The sequence below is a fragment of the Triticum aestivum genome, chromosome 4B, assembly GCF_018294505.1.
Source record: "Triticum aestivum cultivar Chinese Spring chromosome 4B, IWGSC CS RefSeq v2.1, whole genome shotgun sequence".
In the NCBI taxonomy this organism is placed as follows: domain Eukaryota; kingdom Viridiplantae; phylum Streptophyta; class Magnoliopsida; order Poales; family Poaceae; genus Triticum; species Triticum aestivum.
This window is the reverse complement of record NC_057804.1, coordinates 474,391,066-474,418,059: the sequence shown is the minus strand read 5'-3', so window position 1 is coordinate 474,418,059 and position 26,994 is coordinate 474,391,066. Positions and strand designations below refer to the sequence as shown.

The window sequence follows — 26,994 nt, the reverse complement described above, 5'->3', positions numbered from 1 at the left end:
GGTCACATCGCGCATATGATGATGTCCTACCGAGTGGGCCCAGAGATACCTCTCCGTTTACACGGAGTGACAAATCCCAGTCTCGATCCGCATAAAACAATAGATACTTTTGGAGATACCTGTAGTGCACCTTTATAGTCACCCAGTTACGTTGTGACGTTTGATACACCCAAAGCACTCCTACGGTATCCAGGAGTTACACGATCTCATGGTCGAAGGAAGAGATACTTGACATTGGCAAAGCTCTAGCAAATGAACTACACGATCTTTTGTGCTAGTCTTAGGATTGGGTCTTGTCCATCACATCATTCTCCTAATGATGTGATCCCGTTATCAACGACATCCAATGTCCATAGCCAGGAAACCATGACTATCTGTTGATCACAACGAGCTAGTCAACTAGAGGCTCACTAGGGACATATTGTGGTCTATGTATTCACACGTGTATTACGATTTCCGGATAATACAGTTATAGCATGAATAAAAGACAATTATCATGAACAAGGAAATATAATAATAACACTTTTATTATTGCCTCTAGGGCATATTTCCAACAGTCTCCCACTTGCACTAGAGTCAATAATCTAGTTCACATCGCCATGTGATTAACACTCACAGGTCACATCGCCATGTGACTAACACCCAAGAGTTTACTAGAGTCAGTAGTCTAGTTCACATCACTATGTGATTAACACTCAATGAGTTTTATGTTTGATCATGTTGCTTGTGAGAGAGGTTTTAGTCAACGGGTCTGAACCTTTCAGATCCGTGTGTGCTTTACAAATCTCTATGTCATCTCCTAGATGCAGCTACCACGCTCTATTTGGAGCTATTCCAAATAACTGTTCTACTTGGAGCTATTCTAAATTATTGCTCCATTATATGTATCCGGTTTCTCTACTCAGAGCTATCCGGATAGGTGTCAAGCTTGCATCGTCGTAACCTTTACGACGAACTCTTTTTCCACCACCATAATCGAGAAAATTCCTTAGTCCACTAGTTACTAAGGATAACTTTGACCGCTGTCCTGTGAGCCATTCTTGGATCACTCTTGTACCCCTTGACTGACTCATGGCAAGGCACACTTCAGGTGCGGTACACAGCATAGCATACTGAAGAGCCTACGTCTTAAGCATAGGGGACGACCTTCGTCCTTTCTCTCTATTCTGCCGTGGTCGAGCTTTAAGTCCTAACTTCGTACCTTACAACTCAGGCAAGAACTCCTTCTTTGACTGGTCCATCTTGAACACCTTCAAGATCATGTCAAGGTATGTGCTCATTTGAAAGTATTATTAAGCATTTTGATCTATCCTTATAGATCTTGATGCTCAATGTTCAAGTAGCTTAATCCAGGCTTTCCATTGAAAAACACTTTCAAAATAACCCTATATGCTTTCCAGAAATTCTACGTCATTTCTGATCAACAATATGTCAACAACATATACTCATCAGAAATTCTATAGTGCTCCCACTCACTTCTTTGGAAATACAAGTTTCTCATAAACTTTGTACAAACCCAAAATCTTTGATCATCTCATCAAAGTGTACATTCCAACTCCGAGATGCTTACTCCAGTCCTTAGAAGGATCGCTGGAGCTAGCATACCTTTTAGCATCCTTAGGATTGACAAAACTTTTCTGATTGTATCACATACAACCTTTCCTTACAAAAACTGGTAAGGAAACTTGTCTTGACATCCATCTGCCAGATTTCATAAATGCAGCCAATGCTAACATGATTCCGACGGACTTTAAGCATCGCTACGGATGAGAAAATCTCATCGTAGTCAACTCCTTGAACTTGTGAAAAATTCTTCGCCACAAGTCGAGCTTCATGGACGGTGACATTACCGTCCACGTCCGTCTTCTTCTTAAAGATCCATTTATCTCAATGGCTTGCCGATCATCGGGCAAGTCCACCAAAGTCCATGCTTTGTTCTGATACATGGATCCTATCTCGGACTTTATGGCTTCTAACCATTTGTCGGAATTTGGGCCCACCATCGCTTCTCCATAGCTCGTAGGTTCATTGTTGTCTAGCAACATGACCTTCAAGACAGGATTACTGTACCACTCTGAAGTAGTACGTATCCTTGTCACCCTACGAGGTACGGCAGTGACTTGATTCAAAGTTTCATGATCACTATCATAAGCTTCTACTTCAATTGGTGTAGGTGCCATAGGAACAACTTCCTGTGCCCTGCTACACACTAGTTGAAGTGAAGGTTCAATAACCTCATCAAGTCTCCACCATCCTCCCACTCAACTTTCCGAGACAAACTTTTCTCGAGAAAGGACCCGATTCAAGAAGCAATCCATATTGCTTTCGGATCTGAATTAGGAGGTATACCCAACTGTTTGGGTGTCCTATGAAGATGCATTTTATCCGCTTTGGGTTCGAGCTTATCAACCTGAAACTTTTTCACATAAGCGTCGCAGCCCCAAACCTTTAAGAAACGACAACTTAGGTTTCTCTAAACCATAATTCATACGGTGTCATCTCAACGGAATTACGTGGTGCCCTATTTAAAGTGAATGTGGTTGTCTCTAATGCCTAACCCATGAACGATAGTGGTAATTCGATAAGAGACATCATGGTACGCACCATATCCAATAGGGTGCAACTATGATGTTCGGACACACCATCACATTATGGTGTTCAAGCGGTATTAATTGCGAAACAATTTCCACAATGTCTTAATTGTGTGCCAAAACTCGTAACTCAGATATTCATCTCTATGATCATATCATAGACATTTTATCCTGTTGTCATAATGATCTTCTACTTCACTCTGAAATTATTTGAACCATTCAATAATTCAGACTTGTGTTTCATCAAGTAAATATTCTCAACATCTACTCGAATCATCTGTGAAGTAAGTACATAACGATATTCACTGCCTGCCTCAGCACTCATTGGACTACACACATCAAAATGTGTTACTTCCAACAAGTTGCTATCTTGTTCCATCTTATTGAAACCCGAGGCTTTTCAGTCATCTTGCCTATGTGGTATGATTTGCATATCTCAAGTGATTGAAAATCAATTGAGTCCAAACGGTCCATTTGCATGGAGTTTCTTCATGCATATACACCAATAGACATGGTTCGCATGTCTCAAACTTTCCAAAAACGAGTGAGTCCAAAGATCCATCAACATGGAGCTTCTTCATGCGTTTTATACCATTATGACTTACATGGCAGTGCCACAAGTAAGTGGTACTATCATTACTATCTTATATCTTTTGGCATGAAAATGTGTATCACTACGACCGAGATTCAATAAACCATTCAGGTTTAATACTAATCTTGATGGTAGAGGGAGCGTGCGATGCTTGATCATATCAACATTGGAAATACTTCGAACACATATCGTCAGCTCACCTTTAGCTAGTCTCCGTTTTATTCCGTAGCTTTTATTTCGAGTTACTAACACTTAGCAACCGAACCGGTATCTAATACCCTGGTGCTACTAGGAGTACTAGTAAAGTACACATTAACATAATGTATATCCAATATACTTCTATCGACCTTGCCAGCCTTCTCATCTACCAAGTATCTAGGGTAATCCTGCTCCAGTGGTTGTTCCCCTTATTACAGAAGCACATAGTCTCGGGTTTGGGTTCAACCTCGGGTTTCTTCATTGGTGCAGCAGCTGATTTTCCGTTTCATGAAGTATCCCTTCTTTCCCTTGCCCTTCTTGAAACTAGTGGTTTCATCAACCATCAACAATTGATGCTCCTTCTTGATTTCTACTTTCGCGATGTCAAACAACGCGAATACCTCAAGGATCATCATCTCTATCCTTGATATGTTATAGTTCATCACGAAGCTCTAGCAGCTTGGTGGCAATGACTTTGGGGAAACATCACTATCTCATCTGGAAGATCAACTCCCACTCGATTCAAGTGATTGTTGCACTCAGACAATCTGAGCACAAGCTCAACGATTGAGCTTTTCTCCCTTAGTTTGCAGGCTAAGAAAATTGTCGGAGGTCTTATACCTCTTGACGTGGGCACGAGCCTGAAATCCTAATTTCAGCCCTCGAAACATCTCATATGTTCCGCGACATTTCGAAAACGTCTTTGGTGCCTATACTCTAAACCATTTAACTGAACTATCACGTAGTTATCAAAACGTGTATGTTCGATGTTCGAAACATCCACAAACGATGTTTGGGGTTCAGCACACTAAGCGGTGCATTAAGGACATAAGCTTTCTACTGATCGCATAATCGCTACTGTCAACTTTCAACTATATTTTCTCTAGGAACATATCTAAAACAGTAGAACTAAAGCGCGAGCTTACGACATAATTTGCAAAAGGTCTTTTGACTATGTTCAGGATAATTAAGTTCATCTTATGAACTCCCACTTAGATAGACATCCCTCTGGTCATCTAAGTGATCACATGATCCGAGTCAACTAGGCCGTGTCCGATCATCACGTGAGACGGACTAGTCATCATCGGTGAACATCTTCATGTTGATCGTATCTACCATACGACTCATGCTCGACCTTTCGGTCTCCGTGTTCCGAGGCCATGTCTGCACATGCTAGGCTCGTCAAGTTAACCCTAAGTGTTTTCGCTGTGTAAAACTGTCTTACACCCGTTGTATGTGAACGTAAGAATCCATCACACCCGATCATCACGTGATGCTTAGAAGCGACGAACTGTAGCAACGGTGCACAGTTAGGGGAGAACACTTCTTGAAATTTTGTAAGGGATCATCTTATTTACTACCGTCGTCCTAAGTAAACAAGATGCATAAACATGATAAACATCACATGCAATCAAATAGTGACATGATATGGCCAATATCATTTTGCTCCTTTTGATCTTCATCTTCGGGGCTCCATGATCATCATCGTCACCGGCATGACACCATGATCTCCATCATCATGATCTCCATCATCGTGTCTTCATGAAGTTGTCACGCCAACGACTACTTCTACTTCTATGGCTAACGCGTTTAGCAATAAAGTAAAGTAAGTTTACATGGCGTTCTTCAATGACACGCAGGTCATACAAAAAATAAAGACAACTCCTATGGCTCCTGCCGGTTGTCATACTCATCGACATGCAAGTCGTGAATCCTATTACAAGAACATGATCAATCTCATACATCACATATCATTCATCACATTCTTCTTGGCCATATCACATCACATAGCATACCCTGCAAAAACAAGTTAGACGTCCTCTAATTGTTGTTGCATGTTTTACGTGGCTGCTATGGGTTTCTAGCAAGAACGTTTCTTACCTACGCAAGACCACAACGTGATATGCCAATTGCTATTTACCCTTCATAAGGACCCTTTTCATCGAATCCGTTCCGACTAAAGTGGGAGAGACTGGCACCCGCTAGCCACCTTATGCACCAAGTGCATGTCAATCGGTGGAACCTGTCTCACGTAAGAGTACGTGTAAGGTCGGTCCGGGCCGCTTCATCCCACAATACCGTCGAAACAAGATTGGACTAGTAACGGTAAGCATATTGAACAACATCAACGCCCACAACTACTTTGTGTTCTACTCGTGCAAAGAATCTACGCAATAGACCTAGCTCATGATGCCACTGTTGGGTAACGTAGCAGAAATTCAAAATTTTCCTACGTGTCACCAAGATCTATCTATGGAGAGACCAGCAACGAGTAGAAAGAGAGTGCATCTACATACCCTTGTAGATCGCTAAGCGGAAGCGTTCAAGTGAACGGGGTTGATGGAGTCGTACTCGTCGTGATTCAGATCACCGATGATCCTAGTGCCGAACGGACGGCACCTCCGCGTTCAACACACGTACAGCTCGACGATGTCTCCCACGCCTTGATCCAGCAAGGAGAGAGGGAGAGGTTGAGGAAGACTCCATCCAGCAGCAGCACAACGGCGTGGTGGTGATGGAGGAGCGTGGTAATCCTGCAGGGCTTCGCCAAGCACCTACGGGAGAGGAGGAGGTGTCACGGGAGGGAGGGAGGCGCCAAGGGCTCAGGTGTGGATGCCCTCCCTCCCCTCCACTATATATAGGGGCAGGGGAGAGGGGGGAGGCGCAGCCTTGCCCCCTCCTCCAAGGAAGGGGTGCGACTAAGGAGGGGGGAGGAGTCCATCCTCCCCAAGGCACCTCAGAGGTGCCTTCCCCCTCGAGGACTCTTCCCTCTAGGGTTCCCTAGGCGCATGGGCCTCTTGGGGCTGGTGCCCTTGGCCCATGTGGCCCCCCGGGGCAGGTGGCCCCACCCGGTGGGCCCCCGGGACCCTTCCGGTGGTCCCGGTACAATACCGATGACCCCGAAACTTGTCCCGATGGCCGAAACAGGACTTCCTATATATAAATCTTTACCTCCGGACCATTCCGGAACTCCTCGTGACGTCCGGGATCTCATCCGGGACTCCGAACAACATTCGGTAACCACATACAAGCTTCCTTTATAACCCTAGCGTCATCGAACCTTAAGTGTGTAGACCCTACGGGTTCGGGAGACATGCAGACATGACCGAGACGTTCTCCGATCAATAACCAACAGCGGGATCTGGATACCCATGTTGGCTCCCACATGTTCCACGATGATCTCATCGGATGAACCACGATGTCAAGGACTCAATCGATCCCGTATACAGTTCCCTTTGTCTAGCGGTATTTTACTTGCCCGAGATTCGATCGTCGGTATACCGATACCTTGTTCAATCTCGTTACCGGCAAGTCACTTTACTCGTTCCGTAACACATCATCCCGTGATCAACTCCTTGGTCACATCGCGCATATGATGATGTCCTACCGAGTGGGCCCAGAGATACCTCTCCGTTTACACGGAGTGACAAATCCCAGTCTCGATCCGCATAAAACAATAGATACTTTTGGAGATACCTGTAGTGCACCTTTATAGTCACCCAGTTACGTTGTGACGTTTGATACACCCAAAGCACTCCTACGGTATCCAGGAGTTACACGATCTCATGGTCGAAGGAAGAGATACTTGACATTGGCAAAGCTCTAGCAAATGAACTACACGATCTTTTGTGCTAGTCTTAGGATTGGGTCTTGTCCATCACATCATTCTCCTAATGATGTGATCCCGTTATCAACGACATCCAATGTCCATAGCCAGGAAACCATGACTATCTGTTGATCACAACGAGCTAGTCAACTAGAGGCTCACTAGGGACATATTGTGGTCTATGTATTCACACGTGTATTACGATTTCCGGATAATACAGTTATAGCATGAATAAAAGACAATTATCATGAACAAGGAAATATAATAATAACACTTTTATTATTGCCTCTAGGGCATATTTCCAACACAACCCTGCAACCAAATAACAAAGAGTCTCTTGTGTCCCCAACACACCCAATACAATGGTAAACTAGATCGGAATCGCGCCTTGGCGTGAGGGTGCCGGTCCCAACAACTTGGCCAAGCCCATAAAGATCAAACACATTGCGACAGTAGGAAGTAAAATTTAGCACGCATCGCAATCATATATGCAGAACATCAATGATATAATGCATTGCCCTATAAAGTATAAGAGCCTTGGTCCAACCCACCAAATCCAAAACAAATAAAGTCAGTACACATTTTGCCAAGAGCACATAGTTTTACATCACCTCAATCTCATAATAAGGATCTTAATTTTCAAGAGTCATCCCTTCAGTCACCATGCTGATCAAGGACCAGTTACAACAACATAATCAATAGCACTTCGAACTACCAAAACTAAAACCTGAAGCCTGAGAATCTGCATCTCCATACATAACACAACAAAAGAAAAAAAATCAACAAATAAGTGGATAAATTCACTATCGAACCACTATCTTTCAGACAGGATCAACAAATTATTCTCAGATCCCAGAGTGAATGCATACATCATGGTCATACGCCATGGGCCTCCTATCACAACAACAATTGACACAAGGATTTGATTCTTGTTCTAGGTGAACTGAAGGTCCATGTTTGCACCTAAAGCCAAGCAAGAGCTCAGACTCGAGCCACAATACCAGGCCGAGATTGTCCATGATTCACAAGCATGTCCATTAACTTCTTGATCCACAATCTCATCAGATGCAGCAAGCATGTCAGCATCTATCTATTTCATATGTGAAGAACATACTCTTGAATTTTTGTTTTATTTGGAGTTGAAGGTTCTAAGGATACTTACTTAGCAGAAGCTGCTAAACATGTCTTGAGCTTGTTCCTCCTTTGGTTGTTCTCTCTAAACTCACATGGTTAAATACCAGGATAGCTGATTTCTGAAATGAGAAGTGCCAACTACAAACAACAGCAAAATCACTTACAATCAGAGAGACAATATGTAATCAAAAATCAAAGAGATCAACTAAGGACCACTGAAAAAGAGTAGAAACCTTCATATATTTGTGAAACATAAGTTGTAATCAGAATTAAAGAGATCAACAGATAAAAAGGAGTGCAAGTATCATTAGTTTGGAAGTCCTATTTGATTAGGGAAAGGGAGCAGATGACACTCTTAATCCATCCTAGTGAGGCTACAATATCCTACAAAAAGAAAACCAGGGGTAGAAAGGAAGCAGTAATTCCTTGAAAGATCACAATGTAGTACCAGAGGTAAAATATAATAACATAGAAATTGTGATAACGTTTAATGACATATAAATGGTATGTGTCTTACCCTTATTTGCTTGCGATTAACACCAGAACTTAATATTTTTTAGAATGATGCCAAACACAAGATGTTTGTTAGAATGCATATTGAATAATATAAACTGAATTTCAACTTGGACCATCCGATATTAACACATACAATATTTTTCGACTTGCAATACAACTGTACCAAACCACAAGTATTTTTCGATTTGGATATGCAGGGGACAAAAAAAGGTAACTATGGCAAAGAGATAATTCATCGTATGTAGAAACAAAATGGAGGCAGAAAAATATGAATCATTGTAAGGGGAGATGTAGAGAGATAAGACCAAAAGTAGCAGAAGTTCACCTGGGACCTTTCATTTGACAATCAAACCATAGTCAAACCCCGTGAACCACATCCTTAAGGACCACAGGCACATCCTTCCATGAGAAATACAAAATGTTGTATTATAGCCTCAGATATGGCAGCACGCCTACACACAGTCGTCAATGCAAGCGAGCCGCTAAACCGACCAATATGAATTTGCGCTTAGTTCATACAACATACAACTCGCTCTCACACTGAAAGCAGAATAAGATTTTGTCAGCAATATTATGAAGTAACAAAAAATGCAATCATGTTAATAGAGCACCAACAGAATCCCTTATAGCATTTGGAGACTATATAAATGGAATAAATAAAGGAGATATAAAACCAGTGGTTTAACTTTACATGCTTGATAAAGAAAACGGTAGAGTGGGCATATATAAGATGTCGATCAAATTCTTAGAGCATGCAAAATACATCTGGAACAATTCTACTTTGTTGTAAGCAACCTGCATATTTAAGAAACAACAAAACGTCACCACGAGATCAACTCACCGGGGCAACCACGAAGGCACCATTTTTCAGCAAATCTTCTTGAACAACCATGCTCTTCATTTTACTTGGAGCAGCACATGCAGATTTTTTACTCTTGCGACACTTCTGGAAGCACAAATATTATGTAATTAAATACTACACTGTCAAGGAATATGTCAAATATCTGAATACTTAATCATGAGCTGAGCACATACTCTCTTTTCCATCCAAAGGATACATGAGCGCATTTGTCTTATAGTCTTTGACCCTTGAGGAGTTCCAGGCTCTAACAAAACCTTAAAATGAATCGTGTTTATCAGATACAAAAGTAAAAAAGATATCCCCCATAAGCATGCACAAACATGAGAGACAAGGGGTCATTATACCAAAACATCTTTTGTTAGGTCCCAAAGTTGCCTCACAATTGTTATACGGTTATTCAATGAAGGAATCTCCCCAAGTGTGTAAGACTACAGATTGAGGAAAATATTCAGTGCAGGTTGAGGAATAAGCAACTATAACAGAAACAATTCAATACAGCATGATGTGTAGTAATTTCTCAATTGTGCTGCCTACTGAACCACCATCATGGAACATTACAGAGGAAAGAGGTCAGAACTTACTGATATTACAAGGTCGTGACGTCGCTCATGTTTCTCGATGCTGCGGTTCAACTCTTTGATGCTATCATTGCTGTGGATAAGTGGCAACTCCTTCAAATCTGTGAACATTTGCAGATTATACAATGCCAATAAATTTATCAGCAACCTTTGTAGACAGTGGCAAGCCCCTCAAATATATAAACATTTGTGCAGGAAACACTATAGCCGAAAATCTATCAGCTGAGATAGCATCAAATAAATTATTGACCAAGGAAAAGGAAAAGGAGGATTTCAGAAGATTTTTAGTTCAAAGGCAGAGGCATTATTGACCAAGAAGGGGATACATGGCCTTGGAAAGGAAATGAAAACAATGGTGAGTTTCTAGGCTAATGTGAGCAAGCGCAGGAAAATCGTCAAATGTCTGTTCGGCTAAATACAACACCTAGGTCTTGACAGATACAGCAGACCGGTGACAATGCACACCAATTCCAACCATCAACAGTTCAATACACTTCTATCTAGAACTGTCTCTATGCTTTGCATATATATAAATTATAGCATCTGGAATCTGCAGATTTGCATACTTCTTTCTTTTATACGGTGTACCAGCTCTTTGTTCTGAATCCAAGTGACACTAAACATTAATACATGCACAGTATCAAACCAACGTAAAGGAAATAAGGGGGTAAATCAGCTAGCTGATACAATAACCAAACCCCTGGCATAACATGAGGCCTAAAAATCATATTGAAGATGTAGGATTTATGTGCAAACTCCAAAGAGAACTGGCTGGCTAGTCTAACTCTTTCACTTAATAAACCCAAGAAAGCCTGAGGCCTACATCGAAAATTTCTTTCATAAACATACAAAGGTCATCCCTATATAGCAGTTTCTTCTACTGAATCTCTATCTATCAAGCTCCTCCTCTCATAAATAAATGTGGCAGGGCTCTCTAATCAATCAAGCATATGGAAGAACATGATGCACCAAAGAGAACTGCTTATTAGGAAGCCATACACGCATCAACATGTGCTCTACGTACACGTGAGGCAGTAATCCACGACAAGCATAGTACCAGCAAAACAAATTAGGCAGACCTAGATAAGCAGCGTGAAAGAGGAAGCAGTGTCTCCCTCCTCACGTGCTCTGCTCGATCGCGCCATGGCCAACCTGTGGGCAGCTCCTCGGCGATCTGGACGCGCCACCTGACCTGCTCGGCCACGGTGGCCCTCCTTGTCGTGGCTTGTGATGAGGGAAGGAGGAGAGGAGAGGGTGGGGGCGCTCCTCCTGGACCAGCGGTGGCCGGCGTCGCACACGCCGTGGATGACGCCCACGGGCTTTGTCTTTCTCACCGCCACCATGCGCCCAACCGCACTGCTGCCTGCTGCGCGCACGACAACACCGGACGGAGCGTCGCGGCCGCGCCCTCCACCGCCGCCACGAACACCATCGCCAACGCAGCTGATCTGCCGCCCTCCTGCGTGGCTACTACCGCCGTCACCGTGGTTGGTGGGAGCCGGTGGATGGGAAGGATGGTTGGTGGGAGCCGGCGGACGGAAAGGATGGTTGGCAGCAGCGGCGGATGTGGAGGATGGCTGGCGGCGGCGGCTCAAGAGAGAGAGAGATGTACGGGAGAGAGAGAGGTGCGGTGGTAGAGCCGGAGGGAGGAAGAGGCTAGGTCATCTCCCAGGGGGCTGATGCTATTTATACCCTCACGTACAAAATGATGAAAATGCCCTCGGGGGGCACCGATTTTACAGGTGGTGGCAGCGCGGTTTGGACACTGTTTCGATCCACAGTGTCGCGTTTTTATCCGACGGCCGCTGTCATCCCGAGGCGAGAGCCGGTGGCCGAAATCCAATCAAGCAAGAGATCCAACGGCCAGGAGCTCAAAATCGCTGAGGAGGCTGGGGTTCTCCCGGTATGTATCTTACGCGATTGTATAGGTGCACTAGTTCGGCGAAGAGATAGTGATACAAGTGCAATATGGATGGTAGATAAATGTATTTGTAATCTGAAATAATAAAAACAGCAAGGTAAGTAATGATAAAAGTGAGCGTAAACGGTATTGCAATGATAGGAAACAAGGCCTAGGGTTCATACTTTCACTAGTGCAAGTTCTCTCAACAATAATAACATAGATAGATCATATAATAATCCCTCAACATGCAACAAAGAGTCACTCCAAAGCCACTAATAGCGGAGAACAAACGTAGAGATTATGGTAGGGTACGAAACCACCTCAAAGTTATTCTTTCGGATCGATCTATTCAAGAGTTCGTACTAGAATAACACCTTAAGACACAAATCAACCAAAACCCTAATGTCACCTAGATACTCCATTGTCACCTCAAGTATCCGTGGGCATGATTATACGATATGCATCACACAATCTCAGATTCATCCAACCAACACAAAGTACTTCAAAGAATGCCCCAAAGTTTCTACCGGAGAGTCAAGAACGTGTGTCAACCCCTATGCAAAGGTTCATGGGAGGAACCCGCAAATTGGTCACCAAAACATACATCAGGAGGCACATGATATCCCATTGTCACCACAGATAAACACGGCAAGACATACATCAAGTGTTCTCAAAGTAAAGACTCAATCCGATAAGATAACTTCAAGAGGGAAACTCAATTCATTACAAGAGAGTAGAGGGGGGAGAAAAACATAAGATCCAACTACAATAGCAAAGCTCGGGATACATCAAGATCGTGCCATAGAGGGAACACGAGAGATAACACGAGAGAGAGAGAGAGAGAGATCAAACACATAGCTACTGGTACATACCCTCAGCCCCGAGGGTGAACTACTCCCTCCTCGTCATGGAGAGCGTTGGGATGATGAAGATGGCCACCGGTGATGGATTCCCCCTCCGACAGGGTGCCGGAACGGGCTCTCGAGAGGTTTTTGGTGGCTATAGAGGCTTGCGGCGGCGGAACTCCCGATCTATCTTGATTTTCGATGGTTTTAGGGTACGTAGGCTTATATAGGCGAAAGAAGTTGGTCGGGAGGTGCTCGAGGGGCCCACGAGACAGGGGACGACCACCCTGTAAGGGGGGCGCGGCCTCCTATCTCTTGGCCTCCTCGAGGATCTTCTGACGTGGACTCCAAGTCTCCAGGATCATATTGTTGCAAAAAATCACGCTACCGAAGGTTTCATTCCATTTGGACTTCGTTTGATATTCCTTTTCTTCGAAATACTGAAACAGGCAATAAAACAACAATATGGGCTGGGCCTCCGGTTAGTAGGTTAGTCCCAAAAATGATATAAATATGTAAAATAAAGCCCATAAACATCCAAAAGGGGTAATATAATAGCATGGAACAATCAAAAATTATAGATACGTTGGAGACGTATCAGAGGCCCAGTTGCACCAATAGATCCGTTGTTGGGCTTGTAATAGATGGGGCCACATTGAAGCTAATTGTTGGTTTAAAGGGGATAAATTGCAGGTTGCCTCTTCGCCTCCCAATTCTTGTCCTCAACTTGCCGCTGGTAATCGAGCTTTTTTTGAATCCGGGCACAATCACCAGTATTTGCCTGAGCCGGAACACGACATGAGAAAGAAGAACAAAACCGGTAATGAGGATATTAGTATAGAGAGCACGTGATGACTCAGGAGGATACCGATGCATCCCGAGTTTTGTGAAATATAGCGAAGCAAAGGGAACATCACATGATAACCAAAAGTTCACTTGAATGTCATTTGTGTATTCATAGGGACCGATATGGATGTCCACGGTTCCGCTATCGGTCATTGAACAAAAGGATTTTTTTTCATGTCTATGTTTTACCGAACCTACAGGGTCACAAGTTTAAGGGAATCACGATCTGTTGAGTGTTAGTGGAACAAGAGTTATGAGAAAATATTCTCTGAATAGTTCGGGGAATATAAGTAATAGTTTTAAGAGAGTTCCGAAAGAGTTTCAGATGTTTTCAAAACCGTTCCGGTGCGAGGACACATTTGTTGGGCCAAGGGGTAAGGCCCATGAGGGTTTAGATCGGTGCAAAAGGAGGTTTTGTGGAGGTCAGGGACTAGACGGCAGTGCCCCTGGCGTTTGGCCCTGGGAGGTCTGTGGTGTTTCCAGAAATGCCAGGAACCTTGGCATTGCTGGAATCTGAGGAGGACTCTTCTTTGTGTTCCAAACCGACTTTGGGAGGCCCCTCCCAAATTACGACCTCGGGGATCAACATATAAATAGAGGGGCAGGGCTAGCCCGTAGAACATAAGTTTTGAAGCCTCCTCTAGTTCTCGTCTAGTTTGATCTAGACTAGATCTAGTTCTAGTTTTCTCTAAACCTCATAATAGAGAAGCCATATGTGGTCCTATTCTTCTCCCTCTAATTCTTCGGCGACGATTAGCACTAGACGGCAAAGCGATGCCGGATCGTGAAGACTGTACGCTTGCAATCTGTGGAGAGGCCGTGCTTTCGATCTTTCGTTTGAGGGACAGTTCGTGAGCAGTTCGAGGGATCATTCATCTACGGTTCGAGGGACTTCAAGTAAGATCTACACCGACTCGTCTTCTTCCATTGCAACTCGCAGTCGGTAACGATCATGATCCCAACCCATAATGCATCTTTATATTGATCTTGGGTGTGCATAGGTGTGGATTTGTTTTGTTTTGTACCATGTTTCCCGATATTAGCACGTGGTACAACCGGCGATCGACTATGCTACTACCGGCTATTGGATATGTCGCAACCGACGACGGCGAGGTTGTGGTGGCGACGATGGTGCACGATTTTTTCTACAACCCGCAACAGAAAAGCTACCACCGACGACGAGATATGCTGCAACGGCGACGACGGTGCTACATTTTTGCTGCGACTGGCAACAGAAAAAGCTACGACTGGCGGATAATTTTGCTACAACCAGGGAGAATTTTTGTGGCCATTGGCCGACGCCGGAGCTAGAACCGACAGATGGTTTTGCTAGAACTAGCAAGCAATTTTGCTGTCACCGGCCGACGCCGGAGTTGGAACCGGCAGATGGATTTGTTACAACCAACAGAACATTCTTGCTGCCACCAACCAACACCGGAGCTAGAACCAGCAGATTGTTTTGCTACAATCCGTGAAACCCTGAGCTAGAAATAACATCTGTTTTTGCTGCATCGGCTAGAACAACCCGGAGCTAGAACATTGACGGACCTATTAGCTACGGAAACAATAGCGCCCGAACGACGAGCTTTTTACCATCTCGTCCCGAACGAGCTCAGCACCGTTGGATATTTTGCACAACTCGTAAAGCATCTTGGGGCGCCACGTCACGTTTTGTCCCCGTTCAGAGAAATATGCGTCGTCCCCGAACGCCCACACTGCGACACCTCTCTCTATCCTTCCCCATTCCTCTTCCTCCCACTCCTCTTCCTCTTCCACCCACGCCCGACCAGTCCCATCCGCCGTCGCGCGCTCCCGATCCGGAGGAGCAGATCATCCCACGCCCGAGCCCGCTGAACCCAGCCTAGCTCCCGCGCCCACCGCCCCTGTGCAGGTCCGCCTCTTCAGAGATCCACATCGTGCCGCCGCCAGTTCAGGATCCAACCTCAGCGCCTCCTGGCTAGGCTTGAGGAACGAATGCCGGGAGAGCCTTCGCCACGCCGGTGGTAGCGGCGGCGAGGCCAACGCGCCGACAACTACTGTTCAAGGGGGCATGCAGGATGTGCTTCCGCATCACCCTCTCCTCCACTCCAAGACGGCGGCCTCGGACGGGGCAGGAATTGGATAACACGTCCACCACCTGATCGAGCGCAACCGCAACAGAGGAACGCCACCTCTGCCTCGTCGTGCAGGAGATGCTTCACTAGGGCCGAAGTCAATGTCTGGTCCTTCTTCCCTCTATGATTCCATTTCGATTGTTTGCCGTTAGTTCATGATGTCGTTTCTCCACAATCCTTACCGTGCTTGTGCAGAAGAACATATCCAGTTTTTTGAGAGAAACATGCTTTGTTGATCTGTTACTGCTGCTCACGCAGGTGTCGGAGCAGGTGCTTCGGGGCGGCTGGGTTTGTCTACAGGTCTGTCCTTTTTGTGTTGAATTTGAGCACAACTAGTCTGGTTTTGTTTTAGCCTCATTTGTCTTGAGATGAACAAATTCACATATATATTTCCAGTGTGATGCGAGGCACATGTTAATTCAGTTACACGTAGTCTTTGATTTATTTGTACTTTGTTTAGCATTCAGGTATGTTTGTTTGTTTGAAATATTTGAAAATTTGTGCCAAGGTGCCCATATAAGTGCTGATTATTCAGTAAGTCAATAGACAAGAAATTGCATACCTTGTTTTTTGATGATGATGGAAGTGATAATTTTGGTGTTCTCCCTCCTGCTGTTTTTACATATACTTGTATGTTCAATTCATAATTCATGTCATGCCAAACTTAGTTGCCATGGCAAATTCATGTCATGTTTTAGCGTTGTCGACATACTTAGTTGCCATGGAAAATTCATGTTATGTTTTAGCATTGGAGAGATACTTAGTTGCCATGTCGTTCATGTCATGTTTTAGCATTGGAGACATACTTAGTTGCCATGTCAAGTTCATGTCATCTTTTAGCATTGGAGACATACTTAGTTGGCATGGCAAATTCATGTCATGTTTGTTTTCCAAACATGGCAAGTTTACATTTTTTTTTCCATAATGTTCACATGCGCATCCAGTTTATCTTTTTGGTTTTCAGGGGCGTATTGTGTTTTGAATTTGGACCATAGCAGAAACTTTTTGTAGTCACCATGATCTTTCTATTATAGATTTCATGGCAAATTTACTATTTACATACATGGCAAAAAATTCCCTTTAAATACTTGGCAAATTTACTATTTACATACATGACAAATTTTACTCTATTTTTGCCATGTCAAAATTTTACTTTATTTTGCCATGGCAAATTTTTACCTTCATTTCCCATGGCAACTTTACTTTTAGATACATGGCAAATTTACTAGAACACACATGGCAATTTTTACTCCACTTTGCCATGATAAAATTTTACTTTATTTATTGCCATGGCAACTTTTTTCCTTTCATTGCCATGGCAAATTTTACTTTATTTTTTGCCATGCCAAATTTCACTTTATTTTGGCATGGAATTTTTTTTTTACCTTTATTGCCATGGCAACTTTACTTTTGAATACATGGTAAATTTACTTGAACATACATGGCAATTTAATTTTTACTCTACTTTTCCATGATAAAATTATTATTTCTTTGCCATGGCAACTTTTTACCTTTCATTGCCATGTCAAATTTATTTACATACATGGCATATTTTACTCTATTTTTTGCCATGCCAAATTTCACTTTATTTTTCATGACAAAATTTTACCTTCATTGCCATGGCAACTTTACTTTTAAATACACGACAATTTTTACTTGAACGCACATGGAACACTTTTTTTTGTGTTTGTACATGTTGGCAATTGTTAATCCACATTTCTTGCCACCATGCACACAATGCGAATTTGTCATGATTTTTTATTTTGGTCCATTTGCAAAAGCAACAACAAAAATGACCCAGGCAAATTTTGCTTTTTCTTTTAAATTATGCTTTTCTACCATATTCTGTTTTACATGAAACAATGTTAACTTTTCAGATCAAACTAAATTTTCCTGTGTGTTTTTAAGTTCTGGCATTTTTCTTAGTTTCATAATTATTATGGTCTACTCGTATCGACATGGCTAAAAGCACAATCTGTTAATTTTTTGCATCCTGATTTTTGATAATGATGGCTGTTTAGAACACACACTATGGCAATTTTCTTTCCTTTTTTGCCATTCAAAATCATGTTTCATGGTTCAGTTTTTCAATTCTTGATAGCAGTCAGTAAGAAACATTGGTTTTTTTTTTTTCTGTCATAAACAATGGCGTTGTTAAGATGGGAGGCCCATTCAGGAAAGGCATGTGTGCTTCGTGTGGTTGCGCGTTGGGGGGTTCTTCTGTTTGTTACTGGGCTTGTTTTCATTTTCACGGGGACAAGGCCCATAGGAGCGTTTTTGGGGGTTCGGGCTGTGGCTGTTTTGTATCGAACGGAATCGTTCTGCCTGAGAGAGCGCTCCTACCGAACCTTTCATTCGGTGCGGGAGGTCCCCAGACCGAACGGTCGGTACTTATCGAGGTCCATTAGCTAAAGTCAATCGCCTGTCGTTTAGTTAATGTGTTCTTGAAACTGATTCCGAGTATCACGTGGATTTAGTCGCGGCATAATTGTGCGTACTCGTGCTGGATTGAGGGGCACGGCACCGACTCGGCATCGGTCGGCCCACGCCCCGTCACGTGCGCGCCTATATAAAGTGACACACGACGGGGATTTACCGATCGCATCGGCGGGTGACACGCGCGCGCGACAGATAACAACGTCCGTGGGATCGTAGCCGCAAGCAGGCGCACATCCATGGCAACGGCGTCGTCATTGCCGTGCCTCGTCTTCGGGCACAGCGGCGACCAACACACCACCACGTTGTATAGTGTTTCGGATGGCGCACGTCGCCCTTGCGAGGAGATGGAGGAGGTGCTGCGCGGCAAGCGGAGCTGGGTGACATCGCGCGGCTGGCTGCTCCTCTGGGACCCGGCGACGCTCGCCACCTTCCTGTGGAACCCGCGGGCCGCCGCCTCTGATGGCGACAAGATCGCGCTGCTGCCGTGGGCTTCGCCGCCGGCGTCAGGCACCGACTGCGCGCTGTCCGGTGAGCCCACGGACCCCGGCGGCTGCACGGTGGTCGTTCTCGAGCGGTATAGATCGGGCTTGGATGAAACGGCCATGTGGTACTGCCACGCCGTCGCCGTGGGCCAGGTACGTGTACGACCTGGGCGGCGTGCGGACCCCGTGGGGCAAATTCGCGAAGCGGTTCGTGTCTGGCCTCGCGGCGTGCGGCGGCAAGTTCTATTGGTCGGTCAGGGCGGCTGAGTACGGCGTGCTCGAGTTCTCACCGGAGCCGACCTTGACAACCATGATGATGAAGGAGGCGATCGAGGTCATCGTCCCGCCTGGGGAGGAGTACGCGCAGGCGTTCGCCTACTCGCTGGACCTTGATGGCGAGGTGCATATGGTGTGGATCTTCACCTCCGCCCAAACCGGAGCCATAGTTGACATCGCCGTCTACATGGTGGATCTCGAGGGCAAGAGGTTTATCAGGGTGGACAGCATCGGCGACCGGGCCATCCTCGCCGGCGGCTTGAGCTATGCTTTCGCAGGCTGGTGCCCGGCCAACGAGTTTGGGCTGCTGCCCAACAGCGTGTACTGGATACACCCCTATGATGGCCGCATGTGCGTGTACGAAGTTGGATTCAATACGGAAGAAGTACGCGAGCTCGGTGAGGTTGCCCGGGAGTCACCGCCGTTCTGGATAGTTCCCGCACACCCATGAGCTAATGTTGTTAAGATTATGTTATGCCAGTTTTTCTTCTCCGTCAGTAATTTGGAGAAGATGATGAGTATTTTCTTTGACATTGTCTGCAACTATGACTTTCCGACCGTTACTACTACAAACTCATGGTAAACTTTTAACAATGACGGAATCTCACGAGATTGGTGATGAAGAAAGAGCGTTTTGATACGGTTAAAGATTTTGATGTAATATCTTCTATGAAGTATGTTGTAGGTGTTATTATCTGTAATTGATGTTTATGTTTTATACTACTCCCTCCGTTCCTAAGTATTTGTCTTTATAGAGATTTCAATAAGTGACTATATACGGAGCAATATCACTGGTGAAAAAAGGGCCTTTGGTCGCGGTTCGCAACTGCCATTAGTCGCGGTTGCGCAACCGCGACAGACCGGGCGCGACTAAAGGCCCCCCCCCCTTTAGTCGCGGTTGCTTAAGAACCGCGACTAAAGGCCCGTCCACGTGGGCGCCAGGTGGCCGTCGGGGCGGAGGACCTTTAGTCGCGGTTCTTCTGGACAACCGCGACTAAAGGCCGCCGCAGGTTTAGGGTTTTAGCCCCCCCCCCCCTTAAACCTGTTTTCTGTTTAATTTGTATTGTTTTATTTCTTTTGTGCTTTATTTTAATTTTGAAGGAGTTTCATATATTCTACGGTACTACATACATGCATATGAATGTACAATTTCAAATAAATTTGAAATTAGAACCAAAAAGAATTCAAGAGGAATATACAATATATATTCAATATCATCGGATGACCATATACAATTTTGAACAAGTTTCCATACATGATTTAATGCATATAAAGTTCTACGTCCTCGTAATAGTGTTCTCCTTTAGGATGGAGGACTTCCCTGCTGAACCATCCAGCTAGTTCCTCTTGAAGTGGTCGGAAGCGAGCTTCTGGACTAAGCATCCACCGGAGGTTATTCCTCTGAGCATTGGTATCACTCGGAACCCGCTCAGAGGTGTATCTCCGGATCATCTCACAGACATAGTATCCACATAGATTGGTCTCCGGTGGCTGAATATCCCCAGCATTCTTAGCCTTTAACATTTTGAATTCTAGCTCTTTTTTGAATTCACCGACCTTTGTATCTACGAACCGTCTCCAAACCCTACGAGGCAAAGAAAATTAAATGAACAAGAGAGTTATTAATTAGTTACTTGATATTAGGAAATGAACGAAATAGGCCGATCGATATAGAGCGCAAATGAATGAAAATAATTACTTCTGCAGCATTCTTCTCATGCCGCCCCAAAGCTTTGGATCCATATTCACAGAGTCGTGGACGAGACATTCTGAGGTGTTAACTTTAATTACTAGCAGAATCCAGTGGAACCTGCGGACACGATACATGCACAGTACGTCATGCATAACTCATCGATTAGCCGGCCACATACCATGCATGGAGTAAACAAAAGAGAATGTGCTCAAGACAGAAACACTCACTCAAAATGGTAAGGAAATAGAATATCACTTTTGAGTTCCTGCTTTGTAAGAAACTGCCACAGGTCTGCCTCCACGTCGGCGGGGGTAACGCTCCAACACATGTCCATTAACGATGTGTGGGTCAATGAACCCAACATCATGGATGTTCCTTACTCTGCATTCCTTAATCTTCATTCTGCATGTATAATAGCGGACACAACAATATAGTTAGGACATATATATAGTGCAGGCAATATGAACGAGATGGGGTAGAAATTAATAAATCACTTACAGAACGTAGCAACTGATGATAGATTTATCGAGCTCGCGCAGATTGAAAAGCTGGAACAATTCACTCAGTTCAATTTGTACATAGTAATGTTTGAAGTGATGCTCATGTCTAACTTCCGCATAAATATATTCTTTGGCGTTTTTATTTTTTATGTAACCCTTGTACCATTTCAGCAGACCTTTCATTTGTGGAGGTAGATCCTTTTCCTGCGCAGGCTCGACGAGAGGCCCATTCTTGACATATGTAATTACTACCTCCTTCACTGGCGCCTCATCAAGGCCTAACAGTTCACGAAGAGTAATACCTAAGTTGGCTGCTTGTTCTCTGGCACTCGTTACAGTCAATCCCTGTGCTGCCGCAGCTTGTATGATCTCGGGGTCATCCGGACAGAAGGCTTCCACTATAAGCGGGGCAATCGATTGTTTACTTTGTTCCCCGAGCTGGGCAACTTGTTTCCCGCTTTTTTTACTTTCGGCCTTCTCCCGCTCTTTGTTCTCCTTGAACATGAGTGCCTGCCTGCGAAGTTCACGTGCATAGTCGTTAGGCAGATTCTTCGCGGCTTGGGACGGTGTGCTCAAAAATGACTTAGCCCACTTCTTTTGCTCATCAGAAAATACTGGCTTGGGCTCGGGCTCTCTTTTCTTCTTGCAGTCCGCCTTCCATTTCTCCAAATCAGCAGCCGCGGCCACGTCGACTTCCTCGGCACTACGTTCCCAAGGCCTTGTGGGGAGAGGCTTCAGTGATGGCTCCGGTACCTTTGTGGTCTTAGGTACATAAGGGTCCGGGTTAATAATCCAGGACTGCTTCTGCTTCTTTGCCGGAGGTGGATTGGGGGGCGGCGTCTGATCACCCGCCGGACGAGGACTGGGGGGCGGCGGCTGATCACCCGCCGGACGTTGTGGACTGGGGGGCGGCGTCGGCTGACGTGACGGAGGTGTAGGTGAACCGCCACCACCACCACCACCACCACCACCACCACCACCACCGCCACCGCCACCACCACCACCGTAGGGGGGTGGACTTGTTGTCCTTGGCGCCTCGCCTGGAAACTTGATAAACTTCTTTTGCCATAGAATGAAATGGCGCTTGACATCTCCAAGTCTTTTCTCCCCTTCAGGTGTAGCAATGTCAATCTCCAGGTCCTCAAACCCTTGGACTATGTCCTCCACCGTGACACGAGCATAGCCATCTTGAATGGGGTTGTTGTGGTGGAGTGCTCCAGGTAAACATGGTAAAGCACTGCCGATGGCTACCTTCATGGACATGTTCCCGATAGGATAATACAGATGACATTCTTTCATCTCCTTTATATCGTCCACGGGGTAGCGAGGATGCTCCGGTGAAGTAATTTCGACCACCAGAGGCTCCGGTGCAGTAATTTGGACCACCAGAGGCTCCGGTGCAGTAATTTCGATCGTCGGTGCATCTGCACCAGCCGGTGGGGCCTCCGTGGAAGCCACGCTGCTTCTCCGCTGCTGGCTTCCGAGATCCGCTGGATGATCTTCATGCTGCACCCGAGCTGCATCTCTTTCGGCTACTAGTACACTCATGGTTTTCTTCATCACATCCATTTCCGATGCCAACCGCGCCACAACATCTGCTTCCCGATCCATCTTTCTCTTACGGCTTCTGTAACCGTACGGGTCATCGTTCTGGGGGAACCCTATTTTCCACGGAATGTGCCCCATGCCTCGTACACGTCCTCCGTGTTCAGGATTCCCGAGGGCTTTTGTCAGCGCGTCGTTCTCTCTGTTGAACTTGATCTTCCCCTGTTGAGCATCCCTCATTGCGTTAATAAGGGCTTGGGTGGGTTTAATTAATTTGCCCCGGTAAACACACTCCCCTGTCTCCGGGTTCAGCGTTCCCCCATGCCCGTACCACCAGCTTTTGGCCCTTGGGTCCCATCCCTCCGTACCTGGACGGATTCCTCGCGCCCTCAGCTCGTTCTCCATCTTCTCCCACCTAGGCTCCCAAAGGCGATACCCTCCTGGCCCCATAACATGATTGTACTCCTTCTTAGCCGCATTTTCCTTATTTTTTTCGATATTTGAATGAACTGCTCCGATTTCTTTTGCTTCACAAATTCTGGCCAATCATCTTTCAGTTTCTCATATTGTCCTTTGAAATCCGGAGTCTTGTTCTGCTTGACAAAGTCATGGGCTAGATTTTGCTTGAATTTCCGGAATGCGTCGGCCATCTTATGAAGAGCGAACTGTTTGACTAGCCTCCTCCTCTCCTTGTTTTCCTCAATCTTGTTACCCTCCTCATCGAATTTGTTGTATTCCGGAGGTAGAACGAAATGTTCCATAAGCTTCTTGAAGCAATCTTTTTTTGTTCTCTTATCGACAAAAGTGAAACCATCAATTCGTGCCTTCTTTGGCTCATTCCACTCCTGGACGGTGATCGAGACGTTGTCTCTAACAATGGCTCCGCATTGGCTGACAAACTTGGTGGCGTTCTTGCGGGGCTCCAGCGGCCTGCCGGTTGCACTGTCGACAACCTCGATGGTGCATGTTTCTCCTTGTTTCATCGTCTTGGTTGCGCCACGCTTTGACGACGTACTCGATTGTTTCGACGATCCGGCCGAGGGCTAAAATAAGAAAGAGTCGCGCGCGTTAGTACACACATATTTATTCACATCAGTTAGTTTGTATCACCAGAGGCTCAATGTATATATATACCTCGGCGCCGGAGGTGGTTGCTACTTCCATTTGAAGATCGTCGTTTATCGACGTTTGTTCGGCATCATCTTGCTGACGGCGCCCTTCATCTTCACCGTCAAGGTTCAGATAAGAAGAGATATCATCTTCTTCTTCTCCGGTCGGCACATATAGAATATCGCCGTTTATGATGCCGAACATATGTGCTTCACCGTCCGGATCATAGTTGTCCATAATCGGGTCAGCTCTATCGTCCGCCATTATGTCAGTCCTGAAAACATGTAGTAAAAACAAATTAATTAAGTGAAGAAGGGGGGCGGTGGCGGTGGCGGTGGCGAAAGGGCGGTGGCGAAAGGAGGGGGCGAGGAAGGGGTGGGAGAGGGTGTCGCGGTAGAGCGCGAGACGGGGCGGCAGACGACGGCGTCACGGAGAGGGGAGGCGAGGACAACACATTTATAACCCTCGCCGTCCCCTCTCGATCCCTAAAAAAACACCGCGCGCATCGCCGCCCCCCTCGCCGCCCCTCTCCGTATAAACAAATTGTCCGAACAGAGCTTGGAGTAGACTGGCTAGGGTTTGGCCAGGGATGCGGATGGAGACGAATATATGTGGGGTCGGGATGGCCCATGTGCAGGGCGGGGGGTGCTGGCCACACTCTTTTTTCTTTTCTTTTTCATTTCATTTCATTTTTTCTTTTTCTGTTTTTATCCTTTTCATCTTTAAAACAATTCAGTATATCAAAATATAGCAATGAAAAAAGATATTTGAGAAATCATAAAATGTATGTGAATTCAAAAAAATGAATCATAAAATGTTCATGGATACAAAAACATTGTGATTTTGCAAAAAAAAAGGTTTTCAAAAAATATTGATGATTTTGTGGAAAAAACAGGAATAAAAACAGGAATAAAAATATTCATGACATATTCGTGAATTTAAAAATTATAAAATGTATGTGAATAAAAACAGGAATAAAAACAGGAATAAAAATATTCATGACATATTCATGACATATTCGTGAATCATAAAATGTATGTGAATTCACGTATTTAATTTTAAAAATTCTTTCTTTTTTTCTTCTTCCTTTTTTTTCTTCTTTCTTTTTTTCTTCTGTTGTTTTCTTCCTTTTTCTTTTTTTCTTCCTTTTTCCTTTTTTCTTCCTTTTTCTTGTTTTTCTTCTGTTTTTCTTTTGTTTTCTTCTTCCTTCTTTCTTCTTCTTCCTTTTTCCTTTTTCTTTCTTCTTCTTCTTCCTTTTTCTTCTTCCTTCTTCTTCTTCTGCCGGCAGGGCGCGCGGCGGGCGGCGGGCGGCGGGCAAGGGCAGGGCGGCGGCGGCGCTCACTGGGGACGGGGGCGGCGGCGCTCACTGGGGACGGGGGCGGGCGGGCGGCGGGCAAGGGCGTAACGCACGGGCGGCGGGCAAGGGCAGGGCGGCGGCGGCGCTCACTGGGGACGGGGGCGGCGGCGCTCACTGGGGACGGGGGCGGCGGCGCGCAGGGCTTCGGCGTCGGCGTCGGCGTCGGGGCAGGGCTTCGGCGTCGGCGTCGGCGTCGGCGTCGGTCGGGGCAGGGCGTCGGCGTCGAGAGAGAGGAGAATGGGAAGTGGGAAAACTGCTAAGTGCAGTATTTATAGACGCACCTTTAGTCGCGGTTGGAGAGGCGGACCGCGACTAAAGGTACCCTTTAGTCGCGGCCCGCCACCCCAACCGCGACTAAAGGGTACCCTTTAGTCGCGGTCCGCCTCCCCAACCGCGACTAAAGGGTTTTGGCGCCGCCTCCGTTCCCGCGCAGAAAGACCCTTTAGTCGCGGTTGGAGAGGCGGACCGCGACTAAAGGTACCCTTTAGTCGCGGCCCGCCTCCCCAACCGCGACTAAAGGCCTGTCCTAGAACTGGCGCGGTGCGGTGGGATGTTTAGTCCCACCTCGCTAGCCGAGAGGCTTCGACAGTGGTTTATAAGCGCGGCTGCGCTCACCACTTCGAGCTCCTCTCAAATGCAGGCTTACGGGCCTATTCTGTCACTATGTGCCTGTGGGCCTACTGGGCCTTCTGCGGGCCTGAATCCTGGCCCTTTAATGGGTTTCTAGTCGTATTCAGGCCGTGGTGGCCCAGTAGGTGGCATATTTTCTTTTTTCTTCCTTTTTTCCTTTTTCTTTTTTCTTCTGTTTTTTTCTTCTGTTTTTTTTATGTTTTTCTTCTGTTTGTTTTTTCTTCTGTTTTTCCTTTTTTCTTCTGTTTTTTTATGTTTTTCTTCTGTTTGTTTTTTCTTCTGTTTTTCTTTTTCTTCTGTTTTTTCTTCTGTTTTTTTATGTTTTTCTTCTGTTTGTTTTTTTCTTCTGTTTTTCCTTTTTTCTTCTGTTTTTTCTTCTGTTTTTTTCTTCCTTTTTCCTTCTTTCTTCTTCTTCCTTTTTCCTTTTAAAATCAGAAAAATAAAACTAATTCATTTTAAAATCTTAAAAATACAATTATATATCAAAAAAATCAGAAAAATAAAACTAATTCATTTTAAAACCCCTTGAAGGTTTGACAAAAGGTTTGATACAATAAATTATTACACATCATTTCTTCCCTTGTGTCCCTGCTTGCTTACGATTGTGCCGTATCCATGGAGCATCCTCATCATTTAACTTAATGCTTGGGTCGGTGTTCACTTTGAAGGGCGGAATTTCAGCAAACATATTATAATCTTCTGACATGTCTGTCTTGTCCTCCACTCCCACGATGTTTCTTTTCCCTGAAAGAACAATGTGGCGCTTTGGATCATCGCATGATGCACTGATCGTTTTCTTATCTTTCCGTTTCCTCGGTTTGCTACTCATGTCCTTCACATAGAAAACCTGAGCGACATCTTTCGCTAGGACGAATGGTTCGTCAAGGTAACCAAGATTGTTGAAATCCACCATTGTCATTCCGTATTGCTGGTCCACCTTTACCCCACCTCCTGTTAGCTTGAACCATTTGCACCGGAACAAAGGGACCTTAAAGGAGGGTCCATAGTCAAGTTCCCATATCTCCTCTATGTAACCATAATATGTGACCTTTTGCCCATTCTCGGTTGCTGCATCAAAGCGGACACCACTGTTTTGGTTGGTGCTCTTTTTATCTTGGGCGATCGTGTAAAATGTATTCCCATTTATCTCGTACCCTTGGAAAGTCGTTATAGTCG

General features: G+C 45.2%; 2 protein-coding genes across 2 annotated transcripts; one reads left to right on the top strand and one right to left on the bottom strand.

The window, feature by feature from the left end:
• Positions 1 to 7,922: 7,922 nt before the first annotated feature.
• On the bottom strand, positions 7,923 to 11,421 carry LOC123090166 (uncharacterized). The gene is made up of 8 exons (XM_044511591.1): positions 11,271 to 11,421; positions 10,082 to 10,179; positions 9,845 to 9,928; positions 9,674 to 9,754; positions 9,480 to 9,584; positions 9,165 to 9,178; positions 8,227 to 8,260; positions 7,923 to 8,078 (listed from the first exon to the last, which is right to left on the bottom strand). Exons 1-8 carry the CDS (start codon positions 11,419 to 11,421, stop codon positions 7,923 to 7,925), a joined length of 723 nt encoding a protein of 240 aa, XP_044367526.1.
• Positions 11,422 to 15,364: 3,943 nt separating this feature from the next.
• LOC123092790 (uncharacterized) lies at positions 15,365 to 19,776 on the top strand. The gene is made up of 2 exons (XM_044514618.1): positions 15,365 to 15,889; positions 16,045 to 19,776. The coding sequence occupies exon 2, from the start codon at positions 18,685 to 18,687 to the stop codon at positions 19,432 to 19,434; it is 750 nt and encodes a 249-aa protein (XP_044370553.1). The 5' UTR covers positions 15,365 to 15,889; positions 16,045 to 18,684; the 3' UTR covers positions 19,435 to 19,776.
• The last annotated feature ends 7,218 nt before the right edge of the window (positions 19,777 to 26,994 follow it).